At 48.2% G+C, this 17,829-nt stretch overlaps 1 protein-coding gene across 3 annotated transcripts in view; it reads right to left on the bottom strand.

Annotated features, from left to right (window-relative positions):
• The window catches only part of SEMA5B (semaphorin 5B), a 118,091-nt gene that overhangs the window by 23,849 nt on the left and 76,413 nt on the right, over positions 1 to 17,829 (bottom strand). For 2 of the 3 annotated variants that reach the window (XM_023516288.1, XM_012808422.2), the window contains 3 exons: positions 14,892 to 15,095; positions 10,047 to 10,146; positions 6,269 to 6,314 (listed from right to left, as the gene is read on the bottom strand). In XM_023516288.1, coding sequence (XP_023372056.1) covers positions 6,269 to 6,314; positions 10,047 to 10,146; positions 14,892 to 15,045 — 300 coding nt within the window. In that variant the 5' untranslated portion in view covers positions 15,046 to 15,095. Of the gene's footprint in view, positions 1 to 6,268; positions 6,315 to 10,046; positions 10,147 to 14,891; positions 15,096 to 17,829 lie in introns of those variants that run through there. The other variant, XM_012808421.2, reaches the window with a different exon arrangement.

Here is a 17,829-nt window from a genome sequence, read left to right as displayed (position 1 = left end):
AACCAAGCCAGGTATTGTGGTGGACACCTGTAGGCCCAGTTATTTTATAGGCAGAAGCAAGAGGATGGTTTGAGCCCAAGAATTTGAGGTTGCTGTGAGCTATGACGCCATAGGACTCTACGGAGGATGACAAAGTAAGACTCTGTCTCTAAATAAATAAATAAAATAAATAAGATGTAAGAGACATATCAACAAATTGCAACATGTATGGATCTTTATTTGGATCCTGACTGAAACTACCAAAATTGTTTTAAGACTTTATAAGATAAGGAAACTTAAACATTCATTGGATATTTAGTGATATGAAATTATTATTAATTTTAGGCCATTTGAAAAATTCCCATCTTTTAGAAATGAATACTGAAATATGTATGGATTTCATGAGGTGTCTGCTTCAAAATGGTTCAGGACCAAGCAGTGGGAGTCGTAGATGAAACATTTGGCCATGAGCTGATAACTGCTAAAGCTTTTAACCTGCTTCATGTGCTATTCTCTACTTTCATGTCCCTGTGAAATTTTACATGATAAAAATGTGTATTTGTTGGCTTGCTTGAGGAGTAAACTCATCAGCTCATCAGAAACTCCATGGGTTGGGCTTGTGTAGACTGATGGGTTTCTCTCAGAGTGCTAGGTGGGGTGGCTTTTTCATTGGGAGATCCTCCATGGTGTATTTTAGAAGTCTGGTCTCTTGGAGATAATTTCTCCTGCAAGGACTCCTCTGATCTCCTGCCTGGGGGTGGGAAGGGGAAAGTAAACTTTCACTTCATCTCTTTGTTCCAGCCCCACCCCCAGCAGTGCCCTTTGTTCTTCCTGGGGTCCCTAAATATGTAGCCCTTCCAGGTCAGGCTTGAACTCAGAGGTTCAAGACCAGCCAGAGCTACAGTGAGACCCCTGTCTCTAAAAATAGCTGGGCATTGTGGCTGGTATCTGTAGTCCCAGCTACTAGGGAGGCTGAGGCAAGAGAATCTCTTGAGCTGAGGTTGCTGTGAGCTATGACCCCAAGGCACTCTACTAGGGGGGACAAAGGGAGACTCTGTCTCAAAAACAAAAATATAGAGTCATGTGAGCCTCTGGAGAAAGGGTCTTCAGTCTCCTTTTGGAGGGTGAAGGAAAGTGGAAGAAGGGATTACTCTTCAAGTAGGAGACCAGGGTTCTAACCTCTCAATTTAGAGAATTTTAGTTAATCCACCCCTTTGTCTCTGTACTCACCCTCACATTCCACAGTACCTGACACCCAATGTCTGGGCCCTTCTGGGGAGTTCGGTGCCTCTCTGCCAACCTCCCCTCTGTAAGCAGTTCTGCTCTGTAAGTCAGGCCTCATCACTCCATTCACCTTCCGTCTCGTCTCCCCAGAATGTGTTTAATCTCCTCTCCACTGACGTCTCTTTTGTTCTCTTTGTCACTGTGGATGTGTACTTTTTAAAATTACTCACTCTTTTTCAGTGGGTTTTGTGGAGGAGTAAAGATAGACGTGTCTGATCAATCCGGCACACAGAATGCTTTAAACGAGAACTGTCTGAGAAATTCCAGGAAGGCCCTCTTGAGTAACAGGGTAGCTGTGTGGCTTCCCACCGGGTGAGGGAGCAGGCAGGACACCTGTGTCTGTGGACTCTGCAACTCCCTTGGATACTTGGAAGCCAAAGGTGATGGATGAGCATCAACACAGCTCCTGAGCATGAAGCCCACCTCTCAGTGGAGTCTAAGTTTCAAACCCCTCCAGGGCTGCCAGATTTGAGCTTAGAATAAGTTGGAGAACTGGACGAGATGGAGATAGGCTGGAAGAGAGTCCAGGAGTTGCCCCCAGTGTCTGCCCAGGCCCAAACAAAGCCCCATTATTCGTCCTGATACAAATTGCAGAACAGTCCTCATTTCTGCCTCACAGGACATCTGGCAACCCAAGACCATAAATCTGTTGCAATTAGGCCTCCAGCCAGGTTGTCCCCTGGAACTGTTCTGGCAAAGGTCGCTCATGAGCTGCTAATTGCCAAATCCAAGATGGCTCATCACACTGGTCCTCTCAGCAGCCCCCGACACTGCTGATCACTGGCTTCCTTTTCTTTCCCCAGACCAGTTTATTAAGTTACACTGATAAATAACTATCATAGGTGTGCTGATTGGATTTTGCCCACTTCCCCAACACACAGCACTCATCTGCTCTTAGCCAAGCCAAACCCACCCTCCACTTCAACACTTAGAGAATTGGAAAGCAGCTGCGTATTCGATTTTCTTTAAGGAATAGTCATTTACATAAATTGTTTAATAGGGGTTAGGTACTTAGCAGTCCCTTAATGGACACTGGTTTGCAAACTGTTTGCATTTAGATTTTTCTTTACGGAATGTTAATTATCTAAACTATCAATAAAACCTGTGGTGTTTTAAGTTTGCTTACATCATGCCCTGAGGCCAAATAGGAGGACTAGTTGGCTCCATTGTGAGGCATTTTATAACCCAAGTGTAGCCCCAGGCCCCAGGGAGAATAAAGGAAACTGGGCTGGGGGTCCTTGGCCCCACCGCCCATCAGAAAAGTGGTGCAGCTCATTTTTAGCTGGTGAACCACTTGTGACATCAGACACTAAGAACTAAAAGCTTATAGAAGACAGATAATTAAGTTCTCGAACTTATCCTAGAAAAATTACTACATACCTCATTGCTGACTGTCACTGTGGTCACCTTCGAGGAATGCCCTGATCAGCACCTAGTCCACCCTTCAAAGAAACTTTGGGACTCTTTTTCTGGAATGGCCTTCAGAGCTGTTGTCTTATGAGGTCTGACAATTAAGTTTGTCAACTCATCCTTGGAAAAGTGCTACATATACTTCATTGCTGAACATCACTATTGTCACCTTACTCCCCTTGGCCATCTGGCAACCAGAGTGATATTCAGCAATGAGGTATGTAGCCCTTTTTCTAGGATGAGTTCACAAACTTAATTATCCAACCTCATAGCAGGAACTCTAAAGCCCCCAGAGAGGGCAATGGTAGGTGATCACTGAAGTCAGGCTTTTATAGTCAAAAGTCAGGGCTTTCTCACCAGGCCGGACAACAGAACAGAAGACCTGGCCCTGAGCACTGGAGGCCAAGGTCTGCCCCAGTGTCTTGCTTGTTCTCTTGCCTTTGTGGACAGATGGTACCCCTAAGGGTGGGTATATTTATTTTCTTAGGGACATAACCTATATTTATTTCCTTAGTTCTGTCACAGTGAATTTAGTCTGAAATCCTGAGGTCAAGCCCCTAAGAAACACCTGGAAGAGATACTCAAACCAGTTCCCAGTGCTCTTGGGGATCGTTGCAGGGGTCCTCAAACTTTTTAAACAGGGGGCCAGTTCACTGTCCCTCAGACTGTTGGAGGGCCAGACTGTGGACCCCAGGACAAGTCGGCTGCTAAGCAGGACAGGCAGCTTAGGTGGCAAAAACACCCGGCGGGCTGGATAAATGTCCTAGGCGGGCTGCATGTGGCCCATGAGCTGTAGTTTAAGGATGCCTGGTTTACACGGCTCTTCAGGGAATGCCTCTGAACCCCTTCTCCAAGCGTGAGCTTTGGTCTGCCATAAGATATCTGCCCATGGCTGAGACTAGATCAACACTGAGCTGGACGAATCAAACCCCAGAACTCAGTCATCAAGCTCAGAGTCCTAATAGTCCTAAGATAAGGTATATCACTTATGCCTGGGGGTCAGCTGCCAAGGAGGCTTGGGCAGACCAAACTAGCTGGGCAACCATCTACATGAAAGCTCTTGACATTGAGAGCAGTAGTTCCTAAATTTAGTTGCCCATTAGAATCACCTGGGAGCTTTTAAAACTCCTAGCAACCAGGCTATACCTCAGAGTATTTAAGTTAGAATCTCAGGGTGGGACACAGGCACCGGTGTCTGTCAAAGCTCCCCAATGATTCTGCTATTGGGGAGCTCCCCTTCTGGCAGCTGTAGGGGAGCCAGAGGCCTAGAGTCAGGCTGCTCTTTCCCATACTGATTCAGGGTACCCAGCTGTGTAAGCCAGAAGCTTAGACTGTCACCACCATGGCCCAAGCAGAGCTAAACCCTCCAGGGCTGCCAAATTTCCCAGTGTCCCGGGTCACCTTCATACAGAAGACAATGTGCTTGGGCTCCCTGGAGTTGTATAATGCTGGCCCTGAGTGATCCTGCCACCTTGAGAGCCCTTCTCTTTCTTCTGTCCATCCCCACTGCTGCTGCCTCCCTTCAGGCCTCCCATCACTTGCAGGGACTACTGCAATTCAGCTAAGTGGTTACTGCACTAATTCAGTCCCTGCACTGGGCCAGGTGACCCAAATCTGGTCATGCTGCTTCTCTGCTTAAAACCCACCAATGGATCCCCATGGCCTCCAAAATAAAATACGGACTCTTCAGCCCAGCAAGGAAGACCCCTTGCAATGTGGCCTCTCTCTCTTCTGGGCCTCTTCTCACATCCTCACCACACTCACACCCCCAATCCTGCTCCTCCAAGAGGCATGCTCTTTCACACCTCTGTGCTCCTCCCTCGCTGCCCAGCGAACACATCCTCTGAGCTCCAGCTCAAGGGAAGATTCTTTGGGAAACCTCTAAAGAATGTGATGGGCCTCTGGCCACCCCTGCCCCGTGCTTCCCCCAGCACTGCCATTACTCCGCTTTTCCTTCTTCAGCACTTCACCCTCCCAGAAGACCTTTATCTGCAGACCAAGAGAACCAAATAAAAAGCTGACTTCCTGGCACTTAGGGTAGGACCCCTGGGTCTACTTCCCTCCACCCACTTTGAACCTCCTCTGCTCTGGCTGCACTAAGCCCTGACCTGCTGGATTTGGTATCTTAGCTTCATTTTCTATAGATGCCAACCGGAAACTAGGCTGTGGGCTGACTGCTTGCAATCAAGCTGACAGACCTCTGGATGCTGCCTCTGGGAACTTCCCCTGGTTCTCTGCAGCCTGGATCCCAGCAACATGCACACTGTTCCCCTCCAAGAAAGGGAATCATATGTGGTCTCTATGTGCATGCTCCCTGAGACAAGGGAATGGGTCTGATTCACCTTTGGAATTCAAATACCTAGTACCATGTCTAGGACTGGACCTGGGGGTTAGTAGGTATCACTAGCTACTGGCTGGGTGGGCAGGCAAGCTGGCTGGTGAAGGTATGGACAGAGGGACAGAAGGACAGAAATCAATAAATGGCACTTCCTTTCAATTTGCTCTAGTTCCTCCACACACCTCCCCTTCAATAGGCACGCCATTTCTCTCTCTTCTACTGCCCCACCCCCACCCCCAGCAACCATCCAAGAGCTACAATTGGCCCCGGGGAGTGTGGACCCTAGCATAGAATGTAGCACCTGCTCCCCAAGGAGGTCTCCCCTTCTCTAACTTCACAGTCTCAGTGAAATTCAGTGCCAAACAATACAGCACTTAATTACTCCTAGCTCCTAATTAGGTTCTATACCTCATTCATCATTCTTCCTGGAAGGCAGAGACTCTGCTTTTCTTATGGTCCCCAAATCCCAGCTCAGACCTGGTGCACAATAAGTGTTCAATGAACACTTGATCATTGGAAGACCAAGAAGCCTCCCAGACATGAGAATTGAGTCTCTCCCCTCACTGAAGAAGAGATGGCCTTCCTTTCTCCAGAATGTTCAGCCTCTGCAGAAATGGTTTGGCATCTGTTTCTCAATCTGGGATAAATGTTCTGGATCAAGGAGTCCCATTAAAATGCCTCTCAGAGCACTTAGGGAATTATGCTTTGGGAGTCCTTCTTGGCAGCAGATAATAAATCAATCACAGCTCAGTGAAAATGCTGAGTTAGGGTAGGATCACTCAGGGTGGCTGAGGAAAGTAACCAGAAACACCCTTTTCCTAGAGGCTCAAACTCAGAATCCCATTCCCACCCGCCAAGGAGGTAGGGTCTGGGCTTAGGATGACCAGCCATCCCAGTTTGCCCAGAATTGTCCCAGTTTTAGCACTGAAAGTTCTGCATCCTGGGGAGCCCCTCAGTCTCAGGCAAACAAGGACAGCTGGTGGCCCCAGCCTGCTTCCTCCCTCCTTCCCAGCCACTCCTCTGGATGTTGCAAGAGCCCTGCGTGTGGCTCCACACATGTGGGGGCCTCTCCCCACTGGCGGGTATCTTCCCTGCAGTTACCCTGACAACCAGGGTCTGAGTCCATGGCCACTGAGAAGAGCAAGTAGTTCATGTTTTCCCTCCCAGAGATGAACTCTAAATCTCCATACTGGTGGTGCCCTGCTCCGGCTCCCAAATCCCAGACCTTGGCGGGGGGGGGGGGGGAAGCAAACTTACCTGCAGAAGGGACACATTGGCAAGGCTGAGTCTGAAGAGGTAGTTCCTGTGAAAACAGAAGCCGCAGGTCACACTGGTTCTGCAGGCAGGAGCCCAGGAAGCAGCCTGAGGGCTCAGGCCCCCTGGGTGCCAGGCCTGGGTGCTGACTGCAGGAAGAGCTTCACCTGCATGTGCTCTTTAATCTTTACCGAACCCTGGGAGGACATCTAGGAAACTCCATTTTATAGACAGCCAAGTGCCGTACTGTTTCTGCCCTCTGCCCTCTGCCCTCAGCTGACCCAGCAGGCCTATGGAGGAATCCCTGACCTTACCTTTTGCAACTGTGGAGCCTGTGTTCTGTTAAAGCTTCCTTCTTCCCTGGCCTGCTACCTGGACACCCCTTCCTCACACAGGCTGGCCATCTCTCCTGGCTCCATTCTCTGGGCTGCTGAGTACCCTGAAGTCCCTCCTATAGTCAGTGACTCTGGATCTGACCTCTCCATGGCCCTCTCCCCGGACCACCCTGTGTCCTCTAGCCAAATGACCCCATCCACCACCTCACTTTCCTTTCCCTACAGTCCAACCTGCAGGGCTGCCAGACTCATCTTCCTCATACCCTGTGTTCATCTAATCAGGCTGCTGCTCAAAACCTTACATAATAATAACAATGATACTACTGATAATAATACTATCAACACTACCGAACACTCATAAGGGTCAGGTACTGTCGCAATTGCTTTGCAAGGACTCTGGAACCTGAAAGCCAACACACGTAAGCTCAGAACTTGGGAGTCATGAGAGCGGCAGAACCACTGGGTTGGAGTCTAACAGGACGGTGATTTTGGGTTCACAGAACAGACCCTGTGGCAGAGACAGGGAGAATCCAAGCTCAGCCATCAGCTGGGGGCCTTCCAAGAGTCTCAGTGCCTGCATCTGAGAAACCAATGCCTGTCTTTCTTATTTCACAGAACCATGGACACAGGGGAGTGGTGTGATGCACATTAAAAGGTTTGTTAATGTCGAGCAGATGTAAAACTCTTGGTTTTACATAAGAATTCTCTCTCTTTTTTTAACACCAGGCTAGAGTGCAGTGGCGCCATCGTGGCTCACTGTAACCTCAAGCTCCTGGGCTGAAGCCATCATCCCCACCTTGGCCTCCCAAAGCGGTGGGATTACAGGCATGAGCAACCATGCCTGGTCCCAGAATTTTCTTTCTTTCTTGCATCTTCTTTTGGCATTCCTGTCTTGGTTCCTGAGCTTTTTAGGAATAATCACTTTAGAAAGTTCTGGCCTATCTCTGCTACGCTGAGGAGAAGGAGGTCATGGAGTGGGCCAGGAAGAGGCGGGGCCCTGATGAATGAATCCCAGGGTGAGGGAGATGTTTTGGATAGAGAAACTTCTCTTCCTTCTCTGGCTCAAGGCCCAGACCCCACTCAGCTTCTTTGCTGTCTTGGGGCTGCAAGGGCCTCATTGGGTAACCTTGGTCCAGGCCTCTGCTGTCCCTCCCTGTCCCCTCCCCAGGTCCTTAATAGAGTTCCCGTCTCCCCTCCCTCCTGGCCTGGGGACTGATGAGCTTCAGCTTACAGCTCTGCCCCAGCTGTCTGCTCAGGTAACATAGGCATCTGCTCACAGCTTTAAAAAATTAGGGGAAACATTGCATCACTTTATTCATTTTTATTCCATCAAAAATCATTCATCACAAAATTGCAGTCAGCTCTTCTGGGAACTGGGAGATGAGAACAGAGAGAAATCTCTGTAGCCTAACTCACCCTATGGAACAAGGCAGGGTTATGAATGAATAAAAAAATTTCCCTGGCCTGAATTCCAGAGGCTGGGAAGAAGGGAAGAAAATGTCAGGCAGAAGAAAAGAGGAAGGAAAGCAACCTGGAGTCAGGAAGAGCAGTGTGATCATGGTCACAGAGTGACTTAACCTCTCCACACTTCAATTTCTGGCCCACAAAGTAGGGGTAATCATAGAACACACCTCATGGGTTACTGTGCAGATGAGATGATTTACTGCATGCACCACTGACTACATGTATTCGATTATTTAATACATGTGTGATTTACGACATTTACTACAAGTACTAGCTGATTTACTACATAAATCGTACATAAAATAGTGCCTGGCACATGACAGGCCCAGAATGAATGGCAGCTTTCAAAATGCTTTCACAAGGTTCAGAGTGGAGTCTTCAGATGCTACCATTTGGGTTTCAAAAAGTGCACGTATAAAATTGCTGAAATTAGAATCAGGTGAAAGGATCACATGAGTGCCAGCTTCCTGATGGAAATGCTGTCCTACATTTATGTGAGATGTTAGCACTGAGGGAAACAGGGTGAGGAGAATATGGGATCTCTCCGTGTTCATTCTTACAACTACACATGAATCTACAATCCTCTCAAAATAGAAGGTAAAACAATTACCCTCTGTTGGGAAAATAGAGTCCACCCTCTTGTATACTTGTGTATGGAGGATAGATAATCTCCCCATAAAGCACATCTCCAGAGAGGGGTCCTGTTTGTGTGAGGAGGTGGCCCTGCTTTTCACTGCCATACCAAACACGTAATACTCATACAAAATAATTAATTTTTAAAAAGTAAAAAAACATGCTTTCAGCCTCAGCTTCACATCAGCCCTGTGAAGCTGGGAACACAGACTGTAGCCCAATCTGTATAGATACTATAGATATGGAAACTGAGGCTCACAGGAAGGTCAACACCAGCCAGAACAAGCACCCAGCTCATCAGATTCTAGTCCAGACCTCTGTTCTTGACTTGCTTCCTTTTCAGACAGCAAATGCAGGGTGGGACAATAAGAAAAGCCCAAAGGGCACAGTCGGTTCTCTACAGCATAGTCTGAAAGTGTGCAACCCAGCAGCCACCCCCTCCAACTCGAGACTCTCTGGGTCAGAACCTCTGGGGTACAGAACTGAAAAATGCTAGAGCAGGCAAGGGTGATAACATGGACAGACCAACAGACAAACTCTAGCCCTGGGGTTAAGAGACCTGGGAGCCTATCTACATCCTCTGTTGTTATCTTGCTGTGTGATTTAGGAAAGTCACCTTCCCCTCTCAAGGCTTCTGCTTCTTCATGTTTAAATGAGGTCGTTTGGATTGGACCAGGATTCTCAGCCTGAGTGTGCATCAGAGGGCTTGCTGGGCCCTTCCCCCAGGAAGCCACCCTTTGAGACCTACTGGAGTAAGCCACCACCAAGCATCCTTCCCTACCAGAGCTGATGGTCTATGACTTGTGAGGAATGTTCTCCTTCTAGTCCACCCCAGAAAGTTCCCACAAGTCCTCCCTGGAGAGTATTGTTTGTTGAACACCATGTTGGGACAGTGGCCCAAAGGAGTCAGGCCACAAGAAAGTGAGGTCTTCATAAAACAGGCACGTGGCCCCCTTTGCCCTGGGCGCAGGCAGCCAGCTGACCGGCAGGGGGCTCCTGGGCACTTTCTCTGCACTGAGCTCCCAGGGAGCCCAGCAACCTGCACGTCCTGGCAGCAAGGCAGGGCCAGGACCAGGAGGTGGCCAGCAGGGGTCCTGCCCTCACTAACTGCTAACCACTGAGGTATGCAGGTGGCTGAACTCAGGAGGTCTAGAGATCACCCTGACCCCACCCAGCCACCACATGCTTCCTTCTATGGGGGACAGACATTCCCACACTGAAAGGCCCTGGTAGAGAGGACGAGGCCCAGGACACAGGCCTGCCCGAAGTGGTCTCATCCAGAATAATACTCCCTCCACCCAATTCTAAGCTCCCCCATTCGAGTCCCCGACACTCCTGCATCTCATTACCTGGCTCCCACGATTAGCTGGTTTCTGGAGGGATCCAGAGCGAGCTGGGAGAAATCTCGGGCTCCTGGGTAGGTGAAGTTAGAGACCCACGGCTTCAGATCTGGTGGAGGGAGAGGCAACCCCTTCGTTACTGTTGGGCCAGGCTCCCAGCTGCACCAGCATCAGCCAGAGAACAGGAGGAGTGAGAGCTGGGGTGAAGTGCGGCAGAGGCTCTACCTGCTCATGTCTGTGTGGTCCTGGGACAAGGGGTATTGCCGCTATTCCTGCTATACTCCCTACCTCTGAGGAAACTCCACCCTCCCCTCAACCCTGCAAAGGGACACGTAAAATCGTAAAATCGCCTTTGACACCCTCAGGCCTTTACCAGCTATATCAATAGGCACTGGCAAATCCTGTTGCACCTTCAAAGTATCTCCGAAATCCACTCACTTCTCTCCCACTGTACCCCACCCCCATCCAAGCTGCCATCATCTCTTGCCTGGACTGGTGCCAACAGCCTCCTAACCAGCCTGGCCTCCTGTGCCTGCCCCTCCAGTCCATTTCCTAGAGAGCAACCAGAGATCTTTCTCAAATGCAAATGTGGACATGTCACCCTCCAGCTCTGAACTCTTCCCCAGGAAAAGCCCCAATCCCTTCAAATGCCTTTGGGTTCTGGCCTGCTGTCCTCTCAAGTTAAATATCTGGCACTATAATTATTTAGTGATCAATGGAAGGAATGATGCCTCAACTTTTACACTCCCTTTAAACTCTCTGCCCCAGTCACGCTAAATGACAGATGACACTACATACTTTCCCAAATCCAACCCATAAGAGCCTGCAAACCTTTGTACTCCTGTTCACCCTCATCCCTGCCTCCCTCAAGCCAGGATTAAGGGCGCCCATGGTCTTCTATTTTCCTGTCATTCTAGCCCCTCATGCTGGGTGTCTACCCTGGTGGGGGCCAGGAGAGACCTTGCTTCTTGGATCCCCAGGTCCATCCCAGCAGCCATCAGCATTTGAATGAATGTATGAATAATCCTCAACTCTACTATTGAATGAGAGGAATCAGATTCTCAGGACAAGTTTCTGCAGAGGTGGGAGTTCAGTGGCTGTCCCTGTGTCCAAGGAAAGCTCTTCCCAGCCAAGGCCTTTCAAAGGGACTGGGTGAGCAGAGAGGAGACCTCACAGCCTCTGGATTTTTCCTCTCTCCTGCTACAGACCCACTTCTCCCATCTTAGCCCATAACTCCTGGTTAGTGCTCCTGTAAGAAGAGAGCCATGGGGCAGGGGGGGCAAAGAGGAAGGTGAAATGTGAGTGCTGTGCATTCTCCCCACACTGGCTCATAGAGGGCCCAGAAGGGAGGAGGAGAAGAGTGTGTGTGAGAGAGTATGTGTGAGAGTGTGTGTGTGTGTGTGAATGTATGTGTAATCCAAGGAAAATAAATCATTGCTCATTATCCCTCCACTACAGAGTAAAAGCAGCCCTTCATTTCTGCACGACAGGCAAACACTTAATCGCTCCCTGGAGAACTGGAGGTTTTGCAAGTTGGATGTTTTTCAGAAAACTGTGATAGGCATGATTAAAAAAAGAAGAAAGAAATTCTGCAGCAAAATGAAACAAACCACTGAGGCCTGTCTCTGCCCCCAGCAGGTGACAATGGGTTGGCAAGGATTGCCACATAGCTGCTATGGCATCTGGGCAATATGGGCATAGGGAGTGGATCTGGAGTCTGGTTGGCAGTGACCTTGGGCCACTCTCAGAAATCCTGGTATTCTACTACCTTAGAAATGAAACCAAGGGTCCTCCTCCAGGAAGCTTTCCTAGATTAGAACCTCTCCTCCCTCAACTCCCACCCGTGATCTTTCTTTGTTCCACATTCTCTCTGTCCTTTCTGTTCCGTTCACAGTGTATGCTACTGTCACTCCGAATGTGCTTGTCTTTTCTGTTTGTGTGTGTGTGTGTGTGTGTGTGTGTGTGTGTGTGTGTGTGTGTAGGAGGGCTTTGCCTGTTCCCTTTAGACCAGGTGCTCCCTAACAGTAGCAAATAGGTTAATTTCAATTCCTTCCACTCCTTCTGACAGGGATATTCCAGATGTGGGTGGCTGAATGTGGGGGAGGTGATATAACTGGTTTGTCAGTTGGGGACCTGTCAGTTCAGTCTTCATTCAGGCCTTTTCCTGGGAAGAGAGAAGAGGAGGAAACAGGGCGGAAGCTGGGGTGACAATGGGGAAGTGGGAGGCATTGCGGGTGGGCCCCTTCCAGGGACCCGCAGGGCATGGAGGAAGGGGCAAGGGGAGAGACGTGGCCAAACACAGTGCCACCATCCTGAGGGAAGCTCGGGAAAGGAGCCAGCCTCCTCTTATTGAACAGGCAAAGGGGACCAGAGGGAAGGCTGTCTTTAAAACACCAAGCACGTTCTGAGCTCTCTGTGCAGTGAAAGATTTGGACGGAGACTTTAAGAGAAAAATGACATTCTCCATGACGCGCCTGTGATTTTAATTATAGTCAATTCAATTACCCGCCTTGTGGATTAACCACTGCCAGTGTTAACTCCAGGCTGGCTTTTCCCTGCCACCTGGAAAGGTGACACTGTGGCAAACAGGCCAATATGCAGGCTAAAGAGAAACAGGTGGGCCACCCTCAAAATAAACGCAAAGGAGAAAATTTAGCCTTACAGAACAGAAGAATGGCAGTCAGATTCTACAACTGACAGCTCCTCAAGGGTACTTAGGGGTTATTCACAGATCAGTCAGATGTCAGGGGAGAGGGAAACTCACAGCTAAAGGCTAGAAGCCTACAGATCAGTCAGAAAGGAAGTGTAATATGCGGTGGGTCTTGGAATTTGGGGGCTGGTGCCAGGCTGGATTAGGCAACTTCTCTGGAACACAGCCCACCCACATGGATGGTGTCCCTACTGTGTGCTCAGCAGTGTTAGGGGATGTGCAGAGATGGGAGAGCCAGTCCTGGTCCTGCTCAAGGGCCAGCTAGGCTGGGGGACCAAAGGCAATGACCTTTAAAGAACAATACTAGATAATCGAGCACTCAAAGGAAACCCTTGTTTGCCTCTGAAACCCCATAGTGTCCCCTTCTGTGGCTAGCACCAAAAAGGGCCCATTAAATATTTGGTGAATGGAGAGGAAAACCCAAAGCTGTCAGAAAGAGGAAGAGGGTGGTATCCCTTCATTCTGTACGAGGGTGGAATGGGAGGTCAGATCCACTTGATTCATACCTGAGAATCAAAAATAATCTCAAGGACCCCAGGCACGTCAGGTTGGCATCTCCCACCTCTCCAGCCCCACTACAGAGCTGCCGGGGGTGGGGGGGCAGGGATTGCCTTGGTCTCCTGCCCTTGTCCTTGCCCCCAGAATTAGCCAGGCCAGTAGTGTCCCTGCAAAGCCCTTGAGAGTACATGTTTCACTAGGCATGGCCACAGGGGCCCAGATGTGAGGAGGCCAGCCCTAAGAATCTGCTCCTTCTGTCCCCCACTTGGTCCTTCCCTTCAGTGACAGCCACCAGCTCTCCAGGAGCCATCAGAAGTCTGAGGGTGTGCACGAGTTTTGTAGGCTTAGGACATTGTTAATTTACTTTAATCCACTTAAGCCTTCAAAGCCTTGGATCCCAGCTCAAACAAGGCAGCGCCAAGAAGACAGCTGGAAACCTTCCTCCCCAAGGGGAACCAGCCCACAGCTGGGAATCCTACTCTTCTAAAACACCCCAGCCTCCCCACCTATCAGCTGCCAGCACTCACCCGTAGTATGACCCCTCCTGCCCCTCAAATCCTGGGCCAGCCCTTGAACCCATTGGCCGATTTTCCCATTTTGGCTCCATCCTGCCCGGCTGTGGTTGTGGTGTAGGATCCACAGCGTGGCCTGCATGGCATCAGAGAGCAGAGCCCCTGCTTGCCCTGCCATGGGCAGAGGGAGACCAATGTTGAGGGCTGGCTCTGACGAGTCTCTTCAACCCTCAGGCCTCAGTTTACCTGTTTGTGAAAGGAGATAACAGTCTCCCTGCCCTGTGTACCTAACAGAGTTACTATGAGGAGAAAACAGGCTAGTGTTGATCAGACTTAAGAACCTGAGCACCCCAGTGTAAGCTGCCATGTAGGTGGTGGATCTTGAAGTATTAATGTGATCATAACACAACCAGGGCCCCCCACACTGGTAATAGGTCATGAGAGAATATCTAAGATGCTCTGGTATTTGTTTAGCCTTTTAGATTATCATCAAATGTATATACTGATTGCAGAACTCCTACGGAGAACTTATGGACCCCTTGGAACGTGTCCGGTATGTCCAGTGATTCACAAATCCTAGTTTGGGAAACACTGTAATGGGCCACTCTCACGCCCTCCCTTGACAAAAAGAAGGAATTATGAGTCATCAGGGCCCCTCTGGCTGAGGATTTTCAGACTCTAAAGACAGGCATCAGCCATCTTAGAGCAAAAGGAAGCTTTCCAGAGAGCTCCAACCACTTCCTAATCAGTGAGTCATCTTCACTCTTTCTCCAGGAGAAGCCAAGGAATGGACTCTATGCTTCCAGAAAAGCTGAAGCCAAGACCACCAACCAAATCTGCGGCATCTGACCCACAGTGTCCACAGCTTCATTCTCTGGCAAAGGAATTCCCCCCCCAAAGACTCCCTTTCCCTCAAGTCAAGTCAGCATGGATAAAGGAGACACAAACTAGACCCCACCAGCCCACTATTGCAAGCTATTAAAACATCTATCACCAGAGGAAGAGTCTCAGTACCTTGTAGGATGTGAACCTCCCAAATACTTCCAACAGCCAGGAAGATCCTGTTGAGACCTGACCTAAGTCCTTCAGGACATAGTCACTGCAGACAAGGACCAGAGGGAAGTCCACTCTCACCTTCAAAGGCCACCGTGGGGTGCTCCCTCAGGGCACACAGCTGCTGCTCACTGCTGGGCTCACCGGAGACATCCTGGGAGCTAGACAGTTGGGACACCAACAGTGTGAGGCTGGGCAGCAACAGTGAGATGGCCAGAGGTCCCATGGCCACCATGGGGGGCCCCTCAGCAGTCTTGGCTCCCGGAGGCAGGCTGAGGAGACGACCTGCAATACAAACACTCAGTCTCACCAAGGGCTCTCTGTCAGTGCCCACTTCTCTCAATTTCCTCATGGCTGTAAGCAGCCCCGTGGGGTTTTTCAGTAAATGTATATTGTATTTATGTTACTCAGAGTTTTCTCTGCTCCAGTAATGCAAAGTTATAGATCATATCTTGAAAGCTAATATCCCTTGTAATAGTATTCTGGACAAAACTGACAAATTATAGAGCCTTTTCTATTATGAGCCCAAATGGTTTAAAATTAGTTTTAATGATAAAGGTGGCAACTTAGGGACCTTAATAAATAGAGCTGGGGCAATGAGTAGCCATTTGTAAAAAGATTAATTTAGATCCATAACTCATGTCTTATATACTAGGAAAAAATCCAAATGAATAAAAGATTTAAATGTTAAGGATAAAATCATAAAAACACTAGAAGAAAATTTGGGCAGAATCTGTACCTTATAGTGGAAAATTATGACTCAAAATCCAGAAGCCATCAAAGAAAAGCTTGACAAATTTGACTATATTAAAATCACAAATGCCTGAATGTCCCTCTGCCCCCAAGAAACAATATCAAGCAAAATCAAAAGGGAAATGACAGACTAGAAAAAATATCTGCAATTCATATCACAGGAAAGGGACTAACATTCCTAATATATAAGGAACTTCTAGGAATCAAGAAGAAAAAGATCAACAGTCCAGAAAAAAAAAAATACGCAAGGAATAAATACAAACAGGGCTTAAAATATGAATAGCACTTTTTCTCACTCATAATAAGAGCAACACAAATTAAAACTTAGCTCAAGATACCTCTTCTCACCTATCAGTTCAGCAAAAATCCAAGTTAGATAATACAGTCTTTTGGTGATGGGGTAGAGAAGGGACTCTGTTATAGACTGCTATAGGTGTGGCAGGAAACCTGGTAATATCTTTCTTTTTTTTTTTAATTTTTGAGACAGAGTCTCAAGCTGTCACCCTGGGTAGAGTGCTGTGGCATCATAGCTCACAGCAACCTCCCAACTCTTGAACTCAAGTGATCTCTTGCCTCAGTTTTTCTATTTTTAGTAGAGACAGAGTCATGCTTTTGCTCAGGCTGGTCTCAAACTTGTGAGCTCAAGCAACCCACCCGCCTTGGCCTCCCAGAGTACTAGGATTACAGGTGTGAGCCACCATGCCTGGCCCCTGGCAATATCTTTCAAAGCCACAGATGCCTTTACGCTTTGACCTAACAACCTAATTCTGGGAGGCTAGCCTTCAGCTACTCTAAGTGCAGTTCATAGACCAGCATTGATTCACAGCCTATAACAGCTTCATGGTAAGAACAGTGCAGAAATTGGAGAGTCAGTGTTGAAAAATCTTCACAGTAATGTGACAGAGTAATTTTTATGTGTGTTGAGCCTAATAAAATATTTGGGCTTATATTTTGCATGTTGTTTTTCAATTCATTTCCCTAGTAATTCATTTTTATTGAATTTTACATAAGTATCCATCTGCGACAGACTGTAAATTGAAAAATCAAACCTGCTTCTTCACCGCAGATAGTTGAGAAACAAAAATAGACCACAGAGGCACCTGCACCTGCCCACAGTGACTTCTGTACGAGATTGTTCACTGTGTGTGGCATTCTTTGAAATGACAGAAGGGCAGGAAACAACCAAATATCCAGAAACAGGAGGCTGCTTAAATAAACTACGGAAATGATCTTCATAATGAGATACTATGCAGCTGTAGAAAAGAATGAGGATTTTCTCTAGGTTTTGATATGGAGAAATCTTCAGGAATGTTAAGTGGCAAATGCAAGGTGGAGACCAGGTTAATAGCACGCTGGTTCTTGTGTAAAAAAGAGGGCAAATAGAAAATACATATTTATATTTGCTTGTACTAGCTTAACATAGACTAGAAAAATAAACCAAAACTAATTTTGGAAAGGGTACCTACTTTTGACTAGGTTAACATATTAGCTCTTCAATAAAATGTTTAGATTTTAGAAATCTTTTTAGAAAACTAGCTTTGCTTCATTAAATTCCTATTATGGGGGAAGCCCAAGGATTCCCTGAGGCCTAGCCCAGCCCTCATCACCTTCCTCCTATCTCCTTCTTGAGTAATCAAAGTGTCACCAAGCTGCTGACCTCCTCACAGATCCCTGAGCAGGGGAGTGACCTTGGAGTTACTTTCCTCATCTAAGAAATGCAAGGTTGAACTAGGTTAGGGCTTCCTGACCACAAGCATGTGAATCAGAATCCCTCCCCTGGGGGTGGAGTCCTGGAATGGCAGGTGAAGGTTCCAAAGGTGAGGGTGATGGGCCTCTCCTAGGGTGACAGCCAGAGGACTAGAGGCCCCTGGGTGTCCTTCCCATGCTAAGACCTTTGCCCCTTTGCCTCTTCCCTTCCTACTACAACTGCTTTTCTCTAGGTCTGGAAGATTACAGCAGGATTATTTTCTTCCTGCCGGTTTCTTCAACATGTGTGTGAAAGAGGATAATACCCATGCTTGAACGGCTGCAAGGCTTTCAAGGAAATAACCCAGTGATGCCAGTGCATCCAGCAAAGGCCTCTTGTCCCCTACTCTGCTCCATCTTGCACCCCGCAGGGAATTAGTCCCCACAGCACCCCTTTTATCTCCTCATCCTCAGGCTCAAACACCTGTACTCTCTGCCCCTCCCTGGAAGGGCCTGACCATGCCTCTCAGCAGAGACCCTCTAGGAGGGAGGTTTTTTTTTTTTTTTTTTTTTTTTTTTT

The sequence above is a fragment of the Otolemur garnettii genome, unplaced genomic scaffold, assembly GCF_000181295.1.
Source record: "Otolemur garnettii isolate 467f Iridium unplaced genomic scaffold, OtoGar3 scaffold00089, whole genome shotgun sequence".
Lineage (NCBI taxonomy): Eukaryota > Metazoa > Chordata > Mammalia > Primates > Galagidae > Otolemur > Otolemur garnettii.
The sequence above is the reverse complement of the archived record's forward strand: the minus strand, read 5'-3'. Positions and strand labels throughout refer to the sequence as shown.